Here is a 23,802-nt window from a genome sequence, read left to right as displayed (position 1 = left end):
CGTTCAGGTGGTGGAAAACCATGACAAAGCCCCTAAAGATCCCTTCAGTACCTGTTTCCCAGCACCCATCACATAGACTCCTCCCAAAATGACCCCTTCTCCTTCCAGGTTACCACTGAACCCATTTTTCCAAGCACGGAGGAAGTTCTGCCATACTCCTACACGGATAAGACCCATGAACAGCATTTTTCGCTTGTGAGGACCGTAGAATTTTTTCTGCAGGAGGAGAGAAAGAAGAAGAAAAAAAAAAAAAAAACTTAAAAAGAAAAACAGCAGCAGCAGACCGACAATTACAGGGGGAATTAAGGCATCCTGCCAGAATCTACATCCAGGATGGTTTCTCACTAGCAATATTTATATATAAATATAACAGAACTGAATGCCAACTTTATCTAATCAGGACAGAAGGTTCTTTACAACTCTAACAGGCCACCTACTTTCAAGAGTCAGAAATATACAAGTTCCTCCCTTGGCATGTCTCCAGCCCCCCAAATTACTTGCATTCAAGATTTAGGAGACTGAACGCTATGCTACATTTGCACCATGAATAATTTGACTACTGACATTAGCAACGATTCTGAAATAAAACAGGTTTGTTTTGAACAGCACAGCACTTTCAAGTGCTTGAGGGAGTGTGGGGTTGCCAACTCCTGTGAATTTCAATCCCAAGTCTTATATTTGCTTTTCCTAAAGCCTCTGCAATCATGCACTTGAGAAATCTCAGCTCTCATTTAAGAGGAAGCAAAAATAAAAAGAAAAGTTTCTAGATGTCATGGCTGCACAGAAAAGACAATAAATAGTTAATAAACAGAATACCTTAGTATAAGAAAAGATTAAGTAGCACAAGGAGCAAAAACAGTTATCAGCTTTGTGTCAGGGTGTAGGGGGAAAAAGCATGCAAGAACATGTCAACAGTAGACAGCTAGAAGACAGTTTATAAATTGAGTATATATAAAAAGCAGATTAACTTTTTAAGTTTCAATAGTATTAAGTCAATTGCCAAATTCAGACAGCATTCTATTCTGGCAGTTGAATTGGTGGCTATTCTCTACAAGTTTCTTCAAGCAGAGGGCTGCACACCTCTTGCAAAATACAAAGTAAATAAATCTCTTCATACCTTTTCATCCAAAAAGATTTCCCCTTTGAAATAATGCTGGAAATCCTCTACTTCAGAACCAATCTTCTCTTTCACAACAGCGTAGAGGGGGACACCCAGCTGGTCAAGCTGAGGTTTGAGAGAGGAAAGCTCGGAAGCCTCCTAAAAAGACAGAAAGCATTTCAGCCTTTGAATGGAAGTCTGAAAGAGCTTCGCTCGGAGAGGGACATGTCTTTGCCAATATGTTAATGGCAGGCAAGGCTAAACTAAACTAGTGTTTTATTTAAAAATGCAACTTATTTTGGGGAGGACATAGTCATTGCATGGTTGTGTGCAAGTTCACTGAGTTCTTACAGGGTTGAGGGAAGTTACAGTCCCACTTTTAGCTTGCACAGCTGAATCCAATTAGCATTTCCTCTATGAACACCTGCAGGACACCAAAGTTATGTTGCTTTGTCTCTTCTTCTGTTTGAGGACAGCAGCAACATTCCATTTATGAATTTTCACTGCAGGAGACCTGTACACAAAAGTTGGGAGGGAAGAAAGGGGAAGTTTTTCCAGTATCTTCTGGCTTCTTCTGCCATCTCCAGCAGGAAATAGATGTGGAAAGAGAACAACTGAAGGGCTTCTATTGTCTCTTTTGAAGTTAAGGAATAATCTGCCTCTATTGTGCAAAAGAACTCTTACAGAAATCTTACTGCTTTAAACACCTCTATCTAAATACACCACTTATGAGGCTGAAGCAGTTTGAAGTGCCTTGCCTCTGTCAGAACAACATTCTATAGTATCTGTATAATTTAAAGCAGGAGTTTCAAACAGAATTACTCAGGCAGAGACAGATGGGAGAATTCATAAACATTGAGAGAGAGACATCAATAAGCAAAAGCAAGTCTGGGTAATGATAATCACTGTGTTGCAATCTACTACTGCCAGTCCTATGTCAGGAAGCTCAGAGAAGATATAGACAATGAATAAGGATGAGTAAGCATTGTGACAATCTGTGAGTAGCAAATGGGAGACATTTCATACTCCCATGTTTCAGATATATGGTTCAGAGATTATAGATAATACCCTGTAGTCCTATTTACAATGTGCTATTAAATTTTTCCTATTTTTCTAGGCCAAACACTTGCATTCTAAAATAATTTAAAAATCCAGAGGAGCATGCTAACCACCAGGAGCCACACACAACTCATTTGTTCTATGACAAATAGCCAAAAAGTCTAATACACAATGCTTTGGGCCTTTACCATGCCATTGTCTCTAAAAACTAACACCCCTCCAATGATCAGGAACCTTTCTAACCCTCATTAGACCTTGGTAGAAGAAAAACCCTACCATTTGGTTGGAACTGTCTTTTGATGGGTAGAGATTAAGGGTCAGAACATTCTTTGTCATATGTGCCTTCGCAAGAGAATATAGCGGCATCAAGTGCCCCCATACCTTTCTAATGCAGGATATGTACACCATGGTTATGAATGGGAGTGCCCAGTCTACACAGCTCCAGTTATCCCTCGGTTTAGGTTGTTATGAAGGCAGGCACACAGAGGATGGATACCACCTTTGCTCTGTTATTCCCTCCAAGCCAGAGAATCTCTTAAACCAAAAGCATACATCAAAACTAGATTACTTCTTCCTGCACCAGACAAGAAGGAGCCAGAGAGAAGAGGTATAGGTAAAGGCCCCTTCCTGGTCTGTTCCCCAAAGAGTGTAGCATTACACCACCTCTTAGTCTACAGCAGGGGTGTTCAACATCCAGCCTTCAGGCCAGATGCAGCCCATAGTACTGTGTCATCTAGACAACAAGGCTCCACACAGGTCTTGAAATTTTGCAGTGGGATTCTGGGGGTACTGCTTCCTTGCTGTCAAATCTCTGGACCCACAGGAAGCCTCAGGCCCTGCATGCTGGATACAGTACTCTATCCCAGCAAGCAGGGCCAGGCAGGGGCAGTGCTAGGCCCCCACGACCCAATCCCAGCACAAAGGGTGTGGGAAGGGCAGTGCCAGCCCCATAGGATCCAATCCTGATGGAAGACAATGGGAAGCAGTGGCTCTAGCCCCCCCAGAACCAAATCCAAACACGAGAGGTGGCAGTGCCCCAGAGCCCAATTCAGCCCGCAGATCCAGCCTGTACTACTCACCTGGCCTGCAGGCCCAGAAGGTTGAGCACCACTGGTCTAGACCAGTGATTCTCAACCAGGGTGCCATGGCACTCTGGGGTGCCTCAAGATCCTTTCAAGGGTGCCACACAATGGTAGCACCATTAGGTTTGTTAACATGATTCACAAAATACACCAAGAGAGTTCAAATAGGAATTCAGTGTTAAAAATGTTGTGTCCTGTTATTTTTCCAGGTTCTTTACATCAGAAGAATTGTTCTATTATTTTTCTGTAGCCAAAAAATGAATGAAAACTAAGAGCTGGCATTTTCCAAGTGGTGCCTTGAGCTTAGAGGGGGGGCCTTGAGTCTAAAAAAATTTAAGAACTGCCAGTCTAGAGAGTATAAATTTACCATTTCTAGAATACCTAAGACATACTGTACATGCAGTTTGGTAAAGCAGTGGTTAATACTGACTTCATTTTTTCCCCACATCTATTGCAAAAGGCAAACCCCTCCCTACTGCCCTTTCTTTCTGGTTCTGACCTGCAAAATTAGGGATTGGTCCCAGACTATATTTTTATCTCCCCAGAATGACGTTCTTTCCTACACCACATACCCAAACTTCATCTTAATTATATCTACATTTCATTACAATAAATTCCTTATTGTAGAGGAATGGGATAACTTCAGAAGACAGATAAAATATAGGTCCTATCACCTCTAACTCACTGGCTCAAATCTACTCCAAATGCACACGTTCTGGTTCTCAGAGGTGCTAAGTAAGACTTCAGTTAGATTTATGGCAACTCTAGGATTAAATGGTATTGCCTCCGAGGACAGCTTTCTATCTATGTGAAGTAAAGGGGCAGTCTTGGTCTCAAGTTTCCCGGACAAAAATGTACCCAGTAAGAAAACCCATCGCTGCAACTAAGACCCCCGCATCCACAGTTAAATCAGGGCAAAGATTAAAGGAGAATTTTTTCTGTTGCACAATTTAGTGATTGCCCTTTAGGTTTGGAAATCCCCCCCGGCTCCCAACTAAATCATCCTTTAACAACCATCTTGATGTTGTTCAACACTGAGAAGTATTAAGTGCTCCATCTGGGGAGGAAAAATCTGTCATATTGAATGAAATAGTTTGAATGTTTGTAATAGTTGCCCATTAGCCAGTTTCAGGAAGAAGACAAGATTTATCTCCTTATCTAGGCCATTGTTTTGGTCTACGTGTGGAAGGTCATGACTTTGCTCGAAGTCTTAACTCTTGAATTTTATCTTTAGAGGCCTTTAACAAAGTTAACATAAAAACGACCCTTAAGCAAATATCCTGAATTCCGAGAGATCAAACCCTAGGGCTTTTGAAAAAATTGGAAAGAAAAGGTCACTTGCAGTGGTATGGAAGTTCCCCAAAATAATTAAAATGATCAACAAAAGAAACTGATTACCAAGCAAAAGAATATGTTGAGTAAGATCCGAGCCCAAATTTGGGAGTAATGACAGGTTTGGGTAGGAGTGGCCCAGGACAGCAACTCACTCAATAAAAACTGTAACCTACTCTCCCAAATTGGAGGTGATTACACTTGCAGAACAATGAAGGAAGAATCGCAAGCGTAGACTGGATCAGACTGATCACATGAACCACCCTCTCCATGAACACGAATCTCTTAGTTCACGCTGAAGCTGCAGAGTGCCCGAAAGGGACTGAAGGAAGGGGACTTAGTCCTATCGCTGCTGAGGCCAGCCCATTGAATCATATTGCTGAGGTGAGCCCACTGAACCGTACTACTGAGGCCAACCCATTAAATTGTACTACTGAGGAACGAAACCATATTTAGGTGTTTGGCTTCTCGGAATTCTAGGATTGTAAGTATATTATGAAAATAATAGTATTGATTCAAATTTAACTTTTAGTTGTAATTGTAGTTGTTTTTGTAATACTAATTCTTATAGCATTGTTTGGGAAGGAAGTCCATTCGGAGCATTGTTTCTGATATATGTAATTATTGTGTTCTTAATGTTTGTGGTATTTCTTAAAGCTAAGCAGTGTTATATGCGTAGCAAAGAATTTTAAAATAAAATTGTGTTGTATGAATTAAGTGTGTAATCATTGTGAAATTGTGCAATCAACTAACTACTCCCCCAGCCAGTGCATCAAAACGAATCAGTAAATTGTGTGGCATTTTCTCTATTCCATAACCCACTAGAGACAAAATCCACAACACGCTTACAGGCTTGGTGGTGCTACACTAGCTAGCACCACATCTGAAAGGGACCTGGGGGTTATAATTGACCATAGTGTGATGCTGCAGTTAGCAGATTAAACAATACGGTGGCATGCATCAACTGATGTATCTCAAGCAAAACTAAGGAAGTTATTCTCCCGCTCTACTTGGCAGTGATGAGGCCGCAGCTGAAGTGCTGCATCCAGTTCTGGGTGCCACACTTCAAGAAGGATGTGGAGAAGCTTGAGAGTCCAGAGAAGAGCCACTTATATGATTAGAGGCCTGAAGAGCAAGCCATGTGAGAAAAGGCTGACAGGTATAGGACTGTTCAGCCTAGAAAAGAGAAGACTTTGGGGGGATTTGATGGCAGCTTACAAATGTATCAGGGGAGAGCATCAGGGGCTAGGCGAACAACTATTCACCAAAGTGCCCCAGGGGAAAACCAGGAGCAGGGGGTCAGACTCCTAGAAGGAGGTTTCAGACTGAATATAACGAAAAAACTTCTTCACGTTTTGTGTGACCAGACTCTGGGACAGGTTCCCAGCAGGGGTGGTGCAGGCACCTATCCTGGAGATCTTCAAAAAGAGACAGGATGCACATCTTGCTGGGGTTATTTGACCCTAGCAGTCTTTCCTGCCTAGAGCAGGGGGGCTGGACCCGATGATCTCATGAGGTCCCTTCCAGTCCTAAATGTCTATGAATCCTTCTCCAGTTAAGCATAGAGAACTATTCCATGGAGAACATGGAAAACTGTAGAGCTACACTGGAAATGGTTCACATCCCAAGGAAAATTCAGGGATTAAAAACAAACAAAATCTCTCACACCCTAAAACAGGGTAAATTAAAAGTCAGGTTTTTACAAACAAGTGAAAATAATGTTGGCTTGTGTTAATGGAGATGTTGCATTTTGCATAAAAATAAACTAATTATGTAATTGTTTTTTCAAAATTAAAAATTCTGTTCTTCTAGTTTAAAACACACAGAAACAATTTTTCAACAATTCCGAAACTAGGAGTTTCATGAAACTGACCCTTCTCTAACTTGTCCAAATGGGAATAGCCTGTAGCAACAACAATATAATCAACCACCTGGATAAGGGGGTAAAAAGCCCATTGGCCAAGTTTGGGGACGACACCAAGATATGAGGTTGTGAGGACACACCCGCAGATAGGATGCCGATACAAGCAGACCTAGACAGGCTGGCATACTGGGCAGAATGGAACCAGATGAGGTTCAACATAGAGAAATGCAAAGTGCTGCATTCTGGGGAGGAAGAACCCCCAGCACACCTACAGGCAGGGCAATACTAACCTGACCAGCACTACAAATGAAAGGGATCTGGGGGTAACAACAGACCCCAGCATGAATATGAACCGGCAATGCGACACAGTAGCTGCTAGGGCCAGTAAAACTCTGGCATGCATCAATCGATCCATCTCCAGTAAATCCAAAGAAGTGATTCTCCTACTTTACTCAACATTGGTGCGACCACAGCTGGAGTACTGCATCCAGTTCTGGGCGCTGCACTTCAACAAGGAGTGCTAAAGCTCAAGGGTCCAAAGAAGGGCCACCCACATGAACAGGGACTTGCATGGCAAGCCATATGAGGAGAGGCTAAGGGATCTCAGACTCTTCAGCCTAAAGAAAAGAAAGCTGAGAGGGGACCTGATTGCGGCTTACCATTATATCAGAGGTATACATCAGGGGCCCGGTGAACAACTGTTCACTGGGGGGCCTGGGGGAAAACTAGAAACATTGGCCACAAACTCCTGGAAGATAGTTTCAGGCTGAATATTAAGAAAAACTTATTTACAGCTAGGGTGTCCAGACTATGGAACAAGCTCCCCCCAAAGGCGGTGCAATCATCTACCCTAGAGGTCTTCAAGAGAAAACTGGCCGGTCATCTGGCTGGGGTTCTCTGACCCCAGATGTTTTTTCTGCTCATGCAGGTGGCTGGACCCGATGATCCTTCGGGGTCCCTTCCAGCCCTAGGAGTCTATGAATATGTTCCCAACCAGGTATATTAGTGAGGCAGAGGCAGGGGCAGTTGTGTCGGGAGGTGGAGCTACTCCTGTTCTCGTCTAAACTCTTCCTGCTCTGTGACCATAACATTTCAATCTCTTATTATTCACAAGCACTAAAATTAATTGGTAAAATTCTGCAATCGCAGAGTGGAGGCTCATTGCTGTCTGCTGCCAGGGCAGGGCGATGTTGTCCCCACTGAATTTCCAGTGGCAGAGCCCACCCCAGCAGCAGGCAGCTCTGGGGGGCAGGGAGACATTTTCCTTCCCCCCTGCTGCCTGGGAGCACATTTGTTCCCAGTCAGCCATCTACACATGCCATACTGCGCAGTAATTACTCCCAAGTAAAATGTGCTACTTGTATTTACAGGCAGCAAATTTACTCATGATTAGAGCAAATTACTGCGCAGTAAGTGTCTACATGTGTAGACAATGATGCTTACTGCACAGTAATTGGCTCTAAACTCAAGTGAAGTGCCACATGTAGATGTGCCCGGTTTAATTGAGCAATGAGTAATAATGTAATTGCTATGGGGCATGGAAAGTGGCCAAAATGCAAGTGATAACTGTTCCCAGGCAGGTTTTGTATCAAAAACAGTATTTTTCCTTAGATGTCTCTCTCTCTCTGTCAAGCTTCCCTCAAAATGTGATCCATTAAGAATACTGACATAAATGGCACCATCCTGTATGCCAAGATAGATCTCACTGAACATTAAACAAAAACATGAGAGCAAACAGCAAATATATAAACTAGGTTTGTCCCCCTCTTCTACAATGGGACTAAAGAAGAATCTTGCCCATCATATGGCAAAGTGGGGATCAGGATAATAAAGATCCCTGTCAGCTGGGAAAGGAACACAATCAGAGTTAGAGAGACTATTTTCAGATATGCAGAGCTTGAAGCATTCCTTGAAATCATCCCCCACACCCACTCACAATACCTCTCTGCACAAGAATCATCCAGGTCTCCGCACAGCCATGATCACTGAACCATTCTTCTTCCATAGATCACCAGCTTTGAAAGTCTCTTGTTCTGTTCAAATAAGGAAAAAGACCAGCATAAACAACAGCATCTGTTCCAGACTGTTTACGTGAGTAAGGCTTCTAAGGAACAACACTAAGAATAATGGAAAATTCCAGGTTCAGTATTTAAAAAAGAAAAGAAAGCCTGAAAGCCACAAATAGGAAGATGGAACCTGACTATCTTTGTGCCCTACTAATTTTTAGAGTGTAGAAAAGAAGTCCATTAAAAATATTGCTGATATCAAAACTGCCTTGAATATTTATCGCCTTTTATTTAACCAACACCATCCTCCCCTTATTTTCTTCATTAAAAAGAACCAACTACTTCCCACAACAGTTGCTAAGTCACAGAAATGCCAAGAAAAAGTTGTTTGCTTTCCCCCCTTACTTTCTAGTAAATGGAATAATGAGTCTGTGAAAATGAAGTCTTCAAACACTCCACTTTTCTTCACACAGTTCTTTAGTTCCAACCCTGGCCTTGTAGTTTGAACTAAAGGAAAACCCCTTTACCATAGAATCTCTGCTCAGGTATCCTGAATTAAAATTTCTTACCTGGACCTAGAGTTTTTAACTCTATTTCCTCTAAAAACTCCACTGTAGCTTTCTCTGGTTTGGACAGAAGTAAGTCAGTGTTAGCAAGGATTATTCCCGTCACAGCTGCACCAAGAGCCCCTAGGCCAATGGACCATATCCCCATGGCAAAGAGTCCAAAGTCAGGCACACTAGACATTTCTGGAAATAAAGAAGGAAGAAAAAAATATTTCAACTATTGGATACATTTCAATGACAGAGGGAGAAAGTGCGTCTGGAGGCGTGGGCGGGGGGGAGGTTGGTCATAAGAAAATGACTTTAAACCCTGCTTGACATGACTAGACGGACTGTTTAGCGGTAAAGGCACTGGACTGGGTTCAATTATTAGGCTCATTTCTATGTCTGCAATGCATTGCTATTGATAATGAGGGATTCTTAGCTTTTTTGCCTCAGAGATGTGATAGGAATGAAGCTATATGAAAACCCTTGAAATACTCCGTATGGTTGTGAGTGGCAAATAACTGTCTGTATAGGACAATTGCTAAAGGAGATACTTAATCTCTTTGTTACTACAGTTAAAGTTAGTACAACTCTGTCATCAAACCATTACTGTAAAATACAGGAATTGTTTAAAATAAAAGATGGTTGATAGGACAAAAATAAGATGGCTTGTATGTCTGTTAACACACAGAGGATTTTGCCTACACTCTTCAGCATATAAATAAGAGAAAGAACAAAAGGAATCGAAATGCAATATTCGATTCCTTTTTTCAGGTTAGCAATAAAACCAAAAACAGAGGGAGGTTGTGTAAAAGCAGTGGAAAACCACTCTTTCAGCTAGAAGCAGTGCTGCAAAAATATTAAAACCTTTAAACATACTATCACACTATGACCCAGCACCCCAGACAGCCCTGGATGAATGCTAAGGCTTTGGGATTTTAGCCAAAGCAAAGTCATTTATCATTATCTCACACTGACTTTATATCAGGAACAAACAACTTAACTTTAGTTTGTTGGCCAAAATAAAATTGCATTAGAAACAAATATGTTTGCCCAGCTCTGTTTAAAATGTTCTGCCAATCTCTCTACCTAGAGCAGTTTTATTAGCAGCTAGATATAGCCTCCCTACAGGCACCCCAAACCCTTTTTGAGCCTTGTCAGTCAAGGAATCAAAATGTCTTCTAAACGTTCCATTCGGAGAGGAGTTATGAAATCTGCATAGCAGCACGCACAACCTTTGCTAGTGGGCAAAATGCTGAAATCTCGCCAGTGAACTACAAATGGTAAGAGAAAAATGGTTTATTGGATTTTTTTCAGGGAGAGATTGCTAAACACTTTCACCATAACAACTTTGTCCTTAATTCCAAAGAGCTTCAAAGTCACAAAACAAATAGTTGAATTCTGTCTGCATCCATCTGCAAACCGTGTTTCTGTATTGGCTTTTCTACTGCTATGTTAAAGATTATTCATGCAAGCAATAATGTCTCTGTTGAACAAAATAAAAAAAATACAACTAAGCTTTTCGAGATTTGCTTAGTCTCTCTCTTCCCTCTCCCAAAACATGATGATGGCTAGTATCTGAAAAGTTCACCAAATAATTATTTCTATATTATGCATTTCTGAAAAGCTGTTACACTTTGGATAGGAGCCATTTTATAGAAATGGAACTTTTCCTGCCTCCCTTTAAAGCCAACCCCAAACTCCCGATTCTGTAATTGCCAATCCTTTTGCAAATCAGTTAAAAAGAGACTGCTAGAACTCCAAAATATTATTTTGTTCTTTTTGTGACGTTCAGTATCAAGGAAGACTGTAGCCTTAGCTATCTCACATTTTTAGATACTGAGTGGAAGACAAGGCCAGTTTAAACAATCTCAACTACAGATAAATGAGAAAGATCTAGCCAGTTTTCTTCTTCTTTTGTATGTAGTGAAATCTTGACTTATTGCTAATCTTACTTCTCCAATACTGTTTTCAGACATGACGACTTCCTAATCAAAGGCCACATGACAACAGCATTTTTTTTAAAATCACTGCTCTCCTGCTCAAACTGTCCCAACCAGCTGATTTAGTTTATTGAGACTACCTGGACCATTTTAGAGGGAAAAAGTCTGTGAACCCAAAAAAGAAGCCTAGCAGAGTCAATAATCTCTTCAAACTTGACTCTGGAAGCTGCCAAATCTTTTCTGCTGGATACAACGAACATTGAGGTGCACGTTAATAAATTTGGTTTTTCTATGGATACACAGCTGTGCTCCCTTGAACTTCTCCCTACCATAACTGGTTAAGAATGATACTCTTTGGGTAGAAATTCTGTGTTCTTCCCTCTCTTTTTCCTAATCTATTAGTATTTACCTGCATGCAGTTGGTGAAAGCAAATATTAAGCCCTACCTGTTCCAAGCAGGAGACTTTACCACACCTGCAGCTCTCTTGTGTAATATGAATTTTCATTTCTACCTAGAAGAAGTTTTACAATCTTTATAATCTCCTGTGCCTGAAAGCTTAAAATTAAAGAATTTTTTTTTTGCAAATATCTAATTGGTCTAATGAAAGATATCACCTCTGCCATGGGTTTTGATTCCTTATGCCCTATCAGCACTTATGTTTCTATGCAAAGAGATACATTTCACAATTCTTGATTTCTTGGCTGATTAGTGCCAGGCGCTGACCCAAGTTATTTCACTAAAATCTGCTCCTGAAATTCTCCCACAAACTGACATCAATCTTTTTCACATCATACCTACAAACAGACATATATTCATCTGCATGTCATCGCCATTTCAAAAAGACAGGATCAGATCTTATGAATGGAACTATGATGATTTATACCTGCTGGATATCTGAGCAATAGGACATAAGTCTGCAATAGATTTGTTCTGTTTCTGATGGAAAACAAAGCTTTCAGCCTGACTTAAGATGTTTTCAGCTCAGAGGACTTTCTCTCTCTTTGCTACCTAGCAGTTCCCCCCTTCGTAAACTGGCTTTCTAAAAGTGGCCTCTCTCACAGCTAAACAATCCAAGGCACAGATAAAATAGTTCCCTAAGTCCTGGCAGTCACAAGAAAAGCATGCTAAATGCCTATGGCTTGGTTACTAAAAACACTTGTTAATAGCAGAGATGGAGTTTTAAAACATCTGCTCCGCTGAACATCAAGTCAGAGATAGCAAGATCATGAAAAGAAAAACTACCTACGCATGGTAGGTATTGTTTTTTCTATTCTCACGTATTGACTTCACCTGCTTTAATGAATAGCATTCAACAGAACTCTATACGCACACAAACTCACGGATCTGGATCAAAAACCATTAGTATTCTGGAAGTCTAGAGTGCTGTATATACTTCCAGAATACTAATGCTGGAATATATATATTCTATATATATTTGCTTTTTTAGAGCAGTACACTCACCAGCACCCATGTGTTCGACTTCCACACTCACATCACCAGCTTTAAACCTGAACTCCGAGTTGGAATTGAATACAAGCAATCCAGGAGCAACGACAGCTATGCAAGCTTATGCTGACACTGAAAATGATTCTTTAGCCTGCCTCCTTTTTGAAGGAAAAGTCAATGTGGGAAGGACTGGGCAGGATTCCAGAAAGGAAACCATTATGCTACTGCTAATGAGATGAGCACATTTTTGAACACTACTCATTATATTAAGAGGAGCAGTTACAAGCAGACAGCTGTCCCTGAAGAGACAAGATCACTTAAAGTTACTCAGTTTATAACCTTCCAGCTACTTTCCCCCACCCCACCTTCCTTTTTAAATGTTACAGCTGGTGGGGAGCCTGCTATTACAAGTAGCCTGTGGGAACATCCTATGAATTTGCTACCAGACATAGACTTGAGCAAAGGGTTCTGGGCCCCTAGGAAAAATATTTGAGGTAGATGTGTTCATATTCTTTCCCAGTTACCCTCCTCACTGCATGGTAAAGCAACATTGAAAGTAGTCAGCAGATAGCAATATTGGAAAGAACAACCAAACATGCAAGACCAAATTTGCCAAACCAATTGCCTAAATTAACCTATTTGGAGACATCAATTCTACTGATAGTGGCCTTTAAATCCCAGTTCATGGGTTTGCACCACTATATAAATTGAAGATATTACCATTTTTTATAAGCTCAGGGACATAAAAACCACTTTTCTTTAAAGGTATAGGTTGTAGCTGTGTTGGTCTAAGGACATATACAAACAAGGTTCTTTGGGTAAACCCAATACCGTTTATTAGACCAACTCAACTTTTCGTTAACATTAGGGTCAATCAACAATTTCCCTTTTTTGTTATGCAGGAAGCAGGGCAGGAGACTGACTGGTTCAGAAAGGCATCTCTCATTAAAACTGTTCTGCAGTAGAGTATTTTATGTTCTGTCCGCACTGCATACCTTTAATGAACTTGAGCTCAGGTAATGCAATGATTAAATTGCCAAGTGATTACTGGATAACATGGTTAGGGATTAAGTGGAAAGAAAGATTAAAAGAACAGTCTTTTTAGGATGCAAGTTCGGTCAGAGGCAGCACAGTAAGAAGTGCCCACAACCAAAGGCCACTGAAGCCCAATGTCTGCAGACTGGATCCACTGGCTCCACAGGCTGTAGGTTAGTAACTCCCAAACTAAAACATTATTCTCAAAAATGTCTCTCCCCCTGACTTCCCCCTCCCATATGGACTGAAGACAACAAAACAAAGCACTTTCAATTAGGTCACAATCATCTTTGATATAGTAATGTAAACAGGATCTAAAGGGCATTCACTATGGTGGAATCCAAAGCAGATGAGGTGTCAGCTTCTGAGTGGGGGGGATAAGAGCCAGGGAAGCACATGGTCTTAGAGTTACAAAACCAGTCATTTAAAAGCTTCATTCCCTCCCTTTTTCTCACTGAGCCAGAGGCTTAGGCTTACTTAGGACGGGAGAAAAGAATTGAGATTAAATCGTCTGAATTGCCAAACCAAGCTGCCTCTGATACAAGGTACACACTGGAAAACAGAGCATCCTGTATCGTGATTAAGGACCTACTGAAATTGTGAATTCATGAAATCTGGCATTGCCCACAAAATTGGCCAAGGGTGGGAAGAGGGGGGAACAAACAAGAATAACTTACTGAAAACATTACTGAAAACAAAACGCTGTCTCCAAAGAGGGAGCCAGTAGTCCTCAGGGCACTGTGGTAGCCCACCAGGGCAAGGGGGGCGTGGATCTGCTCATTTGAGAGGCTGCCGGGGGGGGGGGGTATTGCACCCCACAAAATGATAGAAGGGCTCCATGTTTTGCCCGCAAAATCAGCGGGCAGCTGTCCCAAATTCGGTAGGTCCTGACTCATATCAGGATGGGTTGATACCGGAGCCTGCAGGACAAGAACTGCAAACTCCAGTTGGGAACGTAACAAAGTGATTATTCACCTGGGAGGGCTGAGGCTCCACTGAAAGGGATTAAGTGATCAAAAATATTTAGTGTATGCACCTTTGTGTTCATTGAGTGCCGCTGCAAAATTCAAGCAAGCAGCATAAATTCCAGGACTTCTGCAGAGGCATTCAAAGAACATACAGTGCATACACTAATAATTTTTTACCACTTAATCCTTTTAGGCAAGTCCCAGCCTTCCTAGGTATGTACGAGTTGAAACTGGAACTTGCAGGGGTTTACCTATTGTCGGGGCCAAGGGGCTGTAGCCAGCACCCCGGGCATGTGGGCCGGGGAAGTCGGCACAGCGGACTAGAATTAGGCACTGACACGTGGAGGTTGATTAAAGATTGTTTTACTTACACTGTAGATGGTCGCGGTGCAGGCAGGAAAACTTGCTTGGTTACAGTTGTAGATAGAAGAAAAGAAGAAAAAAAAGAAAACTCAAACGATGAGAGCTCTCTGAACCGATACGAGAGTCCGAGCTGTGACTCTCCACGAGCGCGCAGGGCAGGGATACGTCAGGGATCGTTCGGTGACGGGGAGAGACTCTTGATGGCTGATCAAACCACCAGTCGGTCCAAGATTTACGTAGAAGTCCACAAGGTAATCGTGGTGGACTCCTTGCCGGAATTCTCTCGGATTTCTCCCGGAATTCTCGGAATCGGGGTTCTCAGGATCCTCCTGAGATTCTCAGAGATCTCCGACTTGGGCGGAAACTGCTCAAGCCTCTTATACGGCTAGCAAGCCAATCACTAGCTACCATGTGGGAATAATTTAGAATCAGCCAATAATGGGGTACAAATTTGCATGCGAGTGGCGGGAACTCCTTTGCACCTGGGTTTTCTCTCTGCAGCTGAGAATTGCACCGTGCAAAGAAAGCTCTATGTGGCGGAAAATAATTCTGCAGTGCCGAAGCGCACACACAATCATTGGGTCATGACACCTATAACCCAAAACAGCTCAGGAATGGATTTGGATTTGTACTGACGATTCTTTGATCAATCTGTATCTAATTTACAACCCCACTAATCTAATCAACTGGTTGTTGGCCATCATAAAGCCTAGCAGGCTCAATTTAAGCTTCTGCTCTATGTGCATGTGTGCTTAGAATATTAAAAGGATCACTAGAAGCCTGTCCAATCAACACTTTTCTAAAAGGACTGTTAGGCTAAAGTCTAGAGGTTAAAGTCTGTCTACACCTGAAGCTTGCATCAGATCAAGTTAAGCCTTTTAGACCCTGGTCTGGCTAGTCCCTGGCCTCTGGCTCAGTGTGCAGAAGGGAAGCTATAAAACCAAAAATGTTAAATTACTGGTTTTGTAACTCTAAAAGCTACCTGCTTCTCTGGCTCTTGCCCCCACTTAGATTCCACCATAATGAATGCTCCAGATCCTGCAGATGTTACTATATTAAAGGTGATTGTGACCCAATTGAAAACAATTAGTATTGGGGTTTTTCTGTTCTAGGAAGGGTACAGACTTTGGGTCACATTTTCCCTCCTAGATATGAAAAATCTTTTCTGGAAAAATAATTTTTTGACATTGTTGATGAAAGCACACCAGTTTTGTCAGTTTTAATGAAATATTTTCAGTAATTTTTTTCCATGAAAAATATTTGACTGACTGATAAATTGTGTCAATCAATGATACAAACTTGTCAATTTTAGTCTGCAGGCAACTATCATGTTACTAAATTAATTCTTGCTGCATGTCTCCAGATCAACTATGGTTTACAACCTCAGTTAAAAAAAAATTATTATAAAATAATGCCCCCCCACAAACTTTGCTTTTTAACAAAAGTCTTATGCATGCTAAGAGAAGTGTTAAAAGTATAAGGCTCTTAAATGTAATTAATAAGGTAATTTATTATAGCAGACATCTAAACTAATCAGCTAAATCCTTACACTGCACTCCTAAACCCAGCACCTAATCCCTGGCAGCTCTAGCGTCAAACAAGCAACGAACTGTTCCACCATTCTTTCAAAGAAACAGGGAGCTTGGGGCCACGTCACATGGTCTAACAGCAGATTCTGTGGACCAAATCCCTGCTTCTAGCTTCCCTCCAGAATAGCCCCACCTCCATTTATTCATTGTTTCCAAATCCCATATAAAGAATTCAAAACAGAAAGCTAAATTAGATACTGTGCTAGGGTGAATGCAGAGTCAAAAGAGAAACATTAATTAATCTCTGTGTCTGTAGGTGGACTAGAGAGGAAAAAAGTGGCAGATTGTCCCTCTTTTGGAATACTACAGGCAAGATTCCACCAAAAGCTGCAGAGCTGAAATCTGTGAAAGTTTCCGGGGGGGGGGGGGGAGAAAAGTTTGAGACACCATCTTCTTCCCAAATCCTGGTCATAGTTACTATAAGTACAAGTTTAAACCAAGCATTACATCAAGGTGGATGAAAAAAAGAGATTGAAATTGGATTTCTATTTTTTTTTAAGTGTAAATTATAAATAAGTGTAACCCTTCTGCCAGGCACTGGCAGGCAGCAACAAGGACCGGGTTCAAATTTCAAGGTACCCAATACATTTTCACTATAGCTCAAGCCCCCGCCCACAAATCTGGGATCACTGAATTTAGCTGGAGTGTCCCACATAAACAAACCCCTCTCCTCTGCAAGCAGTGTAAACACAGAAAACAAAGGCAAACACCAAATGCAATTTAAAACACTCCCAACTACAAGGCATAGTGTATGCAGGTTGCACCCTCTTGGGGAGGCTTCACTTATGCCCAGGCAGTCTGGGACTTGGGGTTTAAAGTTTTTCCTCTTAATCAATTAATTAAAAAAAAAAAAGCCAATTAGGCTGGGGTTGGATGCCTCCTGCTTAGGAGACTGACTGCCCTTTTATTTACACTAAACAACAGGGGTAACCCCAGACAACAGGCCCAACAAAAGCCACAGGTATCTGCCCAGATGCAGTACATCCTGTCCCTTTCCAACTTACCCAAGCAGGGGACAGAAAACAAGACACTCAAATATAGAAGATATGGGTACATATAGCACAGATGAAAACACACACACACACACAACTAAAACCATATACAACAACACACTTTGCAATACAAAACAGCTTGTACATTTGGTGCGGGCTACATAAAGTTTTCCTTTTAAAAAATAAACCAGCCTAAGAGGAAATTTGAATTTAATACAGTATAAATTAAGGTATACATTCAGTATAATCCATTAAAATAATTTAAATAAAATAATATGTTGAGTCAATGGGTCTCTACTAAAAACTCTGGAGTTAAAGGGTGATTTTCTTTTATTCAAGAATGAGGGGGGAAAACATTTAACTTCTGAGGCTAAACTTTAAAAATATGGCACAGTATTTCAGGTATTAAGGGCCTGACCCTACAAAAGATGCAGAGTCTCTACTACTGGGTGCAAAGGATCAGCAAAGTTTTCACAGGTGTTGGAATCTGCCCTCTGACTCCAGCAAACACTATCGTAAGTACTCCTTCATACCCACTGAGACCATCTGAATGGTATCAAACTCCTCCTTTATTTTCTCAACTTGTGCTCCAATTAAGTCAGCTCTCAAATTAGAAATATTTGCTATTTTTTACCCATAATGGAAGCTTATTCTCCAGTTTATGGGAAAATAAATTACCTACCAACCCCTTGCTTCTGTGTACTTCAGTTAAATGGCCTTGCTTGGTCCCTTTGCATATGTATAAAGATGCATACGTTAACTTCAAGCACTCTCAGTGTTTCTCAACCTGTGGGTCCCAAGAATATATGAAAGGTTCACAAACAAACTTTAAAAATGGATTCTCCTTTAAAGGAGAACAATGTGGGAAACCATTCCAGCCTGCTACTCACACACCCCTGCCCCACGCACCCACCCACTGCCCCACAGACTGGGGGGCTGGGGCCTGGGTGCAGGGTGCAGCAGGTCAGGAGCGAGGGGCACTGGGTTGGCACTGGCCATTGATAGTTACAAATGGGTCCTGGTACAAAAAAAGATTGAGAACCACTGGTAATCCATTTCTCTAAAGTAACATACTGCAGCACACAAAGACAGAGGGTTACAATAGCAGAAATCCTGGATTGTTAGGGTGGAGTGCTTTTGTTGTGGGGGGGAGGGAGGAGGGTGAAAAGTATGGTGGGTTATGTGACAAAGAGAAGGAGTCTTGTGTTGTTAATTTCTTGCGTGAAGGAGAGAGGGGAACAGAGTGTGTGTGTGTGCAAGAGAGAGGACTAACACAGGGCTTAAGACACTGGGTTTGGAAAAGTTAGATCATTTAAACACTTGCAAAAAAACCATCTGCTGTAGGAAGGCTTTTATTTACAATCTCTCTTCCTTTTTTTAAAGTAATATAATGAGTAATCCTCAGTGTGACTTACTTTTAACCATTTGGTTTCAGGGTCTAGCTGAGACATAAGAAATCACGAACGTCTATCTTGTGCAATGCCTGCAACTTCAGAATAATTTACTGGTACCACTAGCATTATTGCAACTAAACATACCTCAGGCAGTGAATTACTAGTACCTAAAAAGAGATCGTTTTAATTAATAATGAATACAATGGATGAGTTCATACTCAGGACCAGAAAAATTCAGCAAGACAACATAGATGAAATGACTGCTCCATTCATTTATGCAACAAATTCTCACTTTTGTCTTTTTCAGAACCAACATTTCACTAACATGGTTCAATCACTTCTGCTGGGTAGAGCGTAACCTGGTTGTCCAGATACTGCTAGAAGGCTTCTGGGTACAGCGTACAAGAATGAAACTATGCAAAAAATATTGAAGGGGAAAAGTATTAATCTGAGTTTTGATGGATGAAGCAATATACACAGTAATCCAGTACAATGTGCTTGTATGACAACAGAAGGCAGGATTGTTTGTTTTTCTCAGAGAAACAACCGATATGTCAGGAAATGCCCATACTGCAGAATATTTAGAAGCAGCAGTAAAAGCTGTAAGAAACTGTGAGCAACAATTCCAGTGTCATATGCAAAGCTTTGTCGCAGATAATGCTGAAAATGTAGCAAAGATGAGAAGGCAATGAAGCAAATCTGTTCCAACATATGGATGCATTGCTCATTTGGTGCATCTTTTAGCCAAAGATTTAAGTACACCAGGAATAAAGGAAAATGTTGTTGAAATAATTCCCTAACAACCAGTCTGCTTCAGTTTCACTGAAGAGAGCTGGGTGATACAAGCTAATTCTCCCCCAAGACATATGATTGAATACAGTGGTTGACTGCTTTGAGCTATGCATTAAGACCTGGCCTATTCTGATGACCATCTGTAAAGAAAGTAGTGACAAAAATGATGGAAGTATCACAGGCAGAGTAGTCAATGGAGAAGATATGTTGAATACACTAAAACTTATATCCATAGTGTGGTGGGTTCGCTGCTTTTGCCTGGCAAGCCCAGCTTGGAGAAGGACGCTTCGGATTGGCAGAACATTTCCACTAATCCGGTAACAGGTGGGAGAGGCTTGCCCCGCCCCTACTCGGAGGTGGGGGGAGCCCCTGGACCTAACTGAAGATTGTGCTTTGCAGGTCCCGCAGACTTCAGGGGCAGGGCCTCTGGTATAAATAAAAGGCAGATGCAGTGAGAGACGGCAATGAGAGAGGACTTCCAGAGAAGACCGTCATCTGGATCCTTCGGCCCTCCCGAGCTGTGACAGCGCACAGGGCGGCACACGGAGAGTCGGCCCTGGGAGCAGCTCAAGGCTCTTCAAGTTAGCCCCAGCTCTAGGCCAGATAACCAGAGCTCTGCAGCATGGCTCAGCATTAAACTAAAAGAACCCCGGTGCCCAGAGCAGGGCCCGGGAAAGGAAAAGACCCCTGGTGTGAGGCTGGGGAAGTGGAGCAAGTGAGGGCTCAGCTCCCATAGGAGCTCCCTGGGTGCCCAACGCGGGGCATGGGGCCCAGAGGGGAGAACCCTCAACTCGAGGCCAATGGCTCCAGGAGGCCTGAGACGCTGTGGGGACCCAAAGGCCAAATAGACAGCCACAGAGGAAGGACCGTGAGTTACCAGGAACCTGGGTCCTGCAGGGGAGGCGCCCCCGGCCAAGGGACCGTGGAGGGGCAAGTGGTTGGAACCCAGACACGGTGCTGCTAATATGTGGTATAGCTATGTTACCTATTCAGTATCTATTGTTACTGGTGGCGTTATAAATAGCTGGACAGCGGATCCCAGGTTACTATTTTATTTGAATCTTTTTTATCTTTGGGAGGCAGATAAGGAAAAGACTGCATTTATATGCCTGCTGGGGTTCTATCAATTTGAACATATACCCCAGGGCATTACCGGTGCCCCAGCCACTTTTCAATGACTTACGGAAAGGGTAGTAGGAGACATGCACCTAACCTAACATGCACCTAACCTAGGTGCTCGTATACCTAGATGATATCATTGTGTTTGGACAGACCCTAGAGGAGCAATATGAGGGTCTACTCCGAGTGTTAGATCCATATCTAGTGAAGAGATTAGTACTGACACAGAAAAGGTCAGTGCTGTAACTACTTGGCCCAGGCCCACTAATTACCGCGAGTTGAAGAGATTCCTGGGGTTTGCAAGGTTCTCCTGAAGGTTCATCAGGGACTACATTGCCATCACCAAGCCTTTGAATCAGCTCACCCTGGGGCACCAAGTGAGAAAGTCTTCACCCCGGCAGGGAAAAGAAAGGCAGAGCCCAACTGAGCCTTTTGGAACCCAGTGGGATACCCAGTGTGAGGGGGCCTTCTGTGAGTTTATTCGGCACCTTACTGGCATACCCGGACCCCCACCGTCCATTCAAGCTGCACACGGACGCTATCCTGTCAGAGTTAGGAGCTGTTCTCTACCAGGTGCACGAGGGGCATAAGCGACTTGTTGCATTCACCAGCAAAAGCCTTGTACCCAGTGAAACCTGGTACCCGGGTGACAAATTAGAATTCCTAGCCCTCAAGTGGGCCATTAACAACAACTTCAGGGACTATCTGTATGGCACAACATTCCGAGTGTGGACAGATAATAATCCCCTGACATACATCTTGACCAGTGCTAAATTGGATGCTACCAGATATAGGAGGGTTGCAGCCCTGGCAGATTACTCCCTCAGTCTCCACTATCGGGCCGGGCGAAAGAACATTGACGCAGATGCCTTGTCATGCCTAGCCACCCCTGCACCTTGGGATGTACTGCAGCCAGACACTGTTAGAGCTCTTTGTGACCTCCCTGTGAGAGACCTCCCCCCCCCACCAAGGGTTCAACAATGTTTGCATGGCAGAGATCCTGTGGGTTCCTCCCAAAAGGCATTCCCCAGGCCTGGAGCCATTATACTGCATTAACTCCTTCAGCACTCCCCCAGATGACTGCAAGAGAGTGGCATGCCACCCAATATTGTGACCCCGTCATTCGAGATGTTTTATGGGCTTGGTGAAGGGAGCCCACCCCACCTTCAGTTAATGCAGCAGGCACCCCGATACGCAGACTTTTTTTAAAGGAATGGGGAAAGTTGTGGTCAATGGATGGGGTACTGCACCAGGAGGTACACTATACAGAAGGGAAGGGTTGGCCATATTGCATTTGGTCCTCCCATGAGAGGCGCTCTGGTGTAGTGCCTGAAGACTGGAAGAAGGCCAATGTGGTGCCTATCTTCAAGAAAGGGAGGAAAGTGGATCCGGCTAACTATAGGCCCATTAGCCTGACTTCTATCCCGGGGAAGATCTTAGAAAAGTTTATTAAAGAGGCCATCCTTAATGGACTGGCCGACGCCAACATCTTAAGGGATAGCCAGCATGGGTCTGTTGCGGGTAAGTCTTGCTTGACCAATCTCATTTCCTTCTACAACCAGATGACCTATCACCTGGACAAGGGAGAAGAGATTGATGTCATATATCTTGACTTCAAAAAAGCCTTCAAAAAAGCCTTCGATCTGGTATCCCATGATCACCTCTTGGTGAAACTGGCCAATTGTTGCCTTTGGTCCACCACGATCCACTGGCTGGAAAATTGGCTCCATGGTCAGACCCAGAGGGTAGTAATTGATGGAAGTCACTCATCATGGTGTCCTGTGACCAGTGGGGTCCCCCAAGGCTCTGTCCTTGGACCCATACTGTTCAACATCTTCATTAATGATGCGGACACTGGAGTCAGAAGCGGACTGGCCAAGTTCGCCGATGACACCAAACTTTGGGGTAAAGCATCCACACCAGAAGACAGGCGAGTGATCCAGGCTGACCTGGACAGGCTCAGCAAGTGGGCGGACGAGAATCTGACGGTGTTCAACGCCGATAAATGCAAGGTTCTCCACCTTGGGAAGAAAAACCCGCAGCATCCTTATAGGCTCGGCAGTGCTATGCTGGCTAGCACTATGGAAGAAAGAGACTTGGGGGTCATCATTGACCACAAGATGAACATGAGCCTGCAGTGCGATGCTGCGGCTAGTAAAGCGACCAAAACGCTGGCTTGCATCTATAGATGCTTCTCAAGCAAATCCCGGGACGTCATTCTCCCCTTGTACTTGGCCTTGGTGAGGCCGCAGCTGGAGTACTGCATCCAGTTTTGGGCTCCACAATTCAAAAAGGATGTGGAGAAGCTTGAGAGAGTCCAGAGAAGAGCCACGCGCATGATCAGGGGTCAGGGAAGCAGACCCTACTATGACAGGCTGAGAGCCCTGGGGCTCTTTAGCCTGGAAAAGCGCAGGCTCAGGGGTGATCTGATGGCCACCTATACGTTTATCAGGGGTGACCACCAGCATCTGGGGGAACATTTGTTCACCAGAGCGCCCCAAGGGATGATGAGGTCGAACAGTTATAAACTACTGCATGACCATTTCAGGCTGGATATAAGGAAGAATTTCTTTATTGTCCAAGCCCCCAAGGTCTGGAATAGCCTGCCATCGGAGGTGGTTCAAGCACCTACATTGAGCACTTTCAAGAGAAATTTGGATGCTTATCTTGCTGGGATCCTATGACCCCAGCTGACTTCCTGCCCCTTGGGCAGGGAGCTGGACTCGATGATCTTCCGAGGTCCCTTCCAGCCCTAGTGTCTATGAAATCTATGAGAGCACCATGCTCTGGCTCTCTGGGCCCTCCATGAAGAATTTGGTCACATGGGAGTGAAATGTACCTGGGCTCTGACCCAGGATTGGTTCTTTTGCCTCTGGAATGATGCTACTGGGATGAGCCCGTACCTACTCATGTTTCGGCGACAACCTCAGTTACCTATTGACTTACGTTTCAGGATCAAAGTCATATGGGCAGCAACAAACCCACGGACAGTATGCTCAACAGCTCAGGGATCGTCTCTGTCGAGCCTACCATCTCACTGGGGATTTAGCAGGCCGCAACCAACAGCGTCACAAGAGACATTACGACACCCGAGTCAGAACAAGGGTTGAGCCCCGGACACCAGGTATTGCTGAGGAACCTTGGACTGAGGGGGAAGCACAAGATTGCTG

General features: G+C 43.2%; 1 protein-coding gene and 1 long non-coding RNA gene across 4 annotated transcripts in view; one reads left to right on the top strand and one right to left on the bottom strand.

Annotated features, from left to right (window-relative positions):
• Positions 1-23,802, bottom strand: part of PRXL2A (peroxiredoxin like 2A) — a 29,389-nt gene that overhangs the window by 2,116 nt on the left and 3,471 nt on the right. For 2 of the 3 annotated variants that reach the window (XM_059729796.1, XM_059729797.1), the window contains exons 2-5: positions 9,012-9,191; positions 8,378-8,469; positions 1,118-1,258; positions 52-216 (exon numbers count right to left, since the gene is read on the bottom strand). In XM_059729796.1, the coding sequence (XP_059585779.1) occupies positions 52-216; positions 1,118-1,258; positions 8,378-8,469; positions 9,012-9,189 (576 nt within the window). In that variant the 5' untranslated portion in view covers positions 9,190-9,191. Of the gene's footprint in view, positions 1-51; positions 217-1,117; positions 1,259-8,377; positions 8,470-9,011; positions 9,192-12,395; positions 12,515-23,802 lie in introns of those variants that run through there. The other variant, XM_014602638.2, reaches the window with a different exon arrangement.
• Positions 10,138-11,521, top strand: LOC132251152 (uncharacterized). The gene is made up of 2 exons (XR_009463015.1): positions 10,138-10,273; positions 10,966-11,521. It is a non-coding gene; the product is annotated as an uncharacterized LOC132251152 (long non-coding RNA).

Source organism: Alligator mississippiensis, chromosome 6 (genome assembly GCF_030867095.1).
Source record: "Alligator mississippiensis isolate rAllMis1 chromosome 6, rAllMis1, whole genome shotgun sequence".
Lineage (NCBI taxonomy): Eukaryota > Metazoa > Chordata > Crocodylia > Alligatoridae > Alligator > Alligator mississippiensis.
This window is presented reverse-complemented; position numbering and strand designations above follow the sequence as displayed.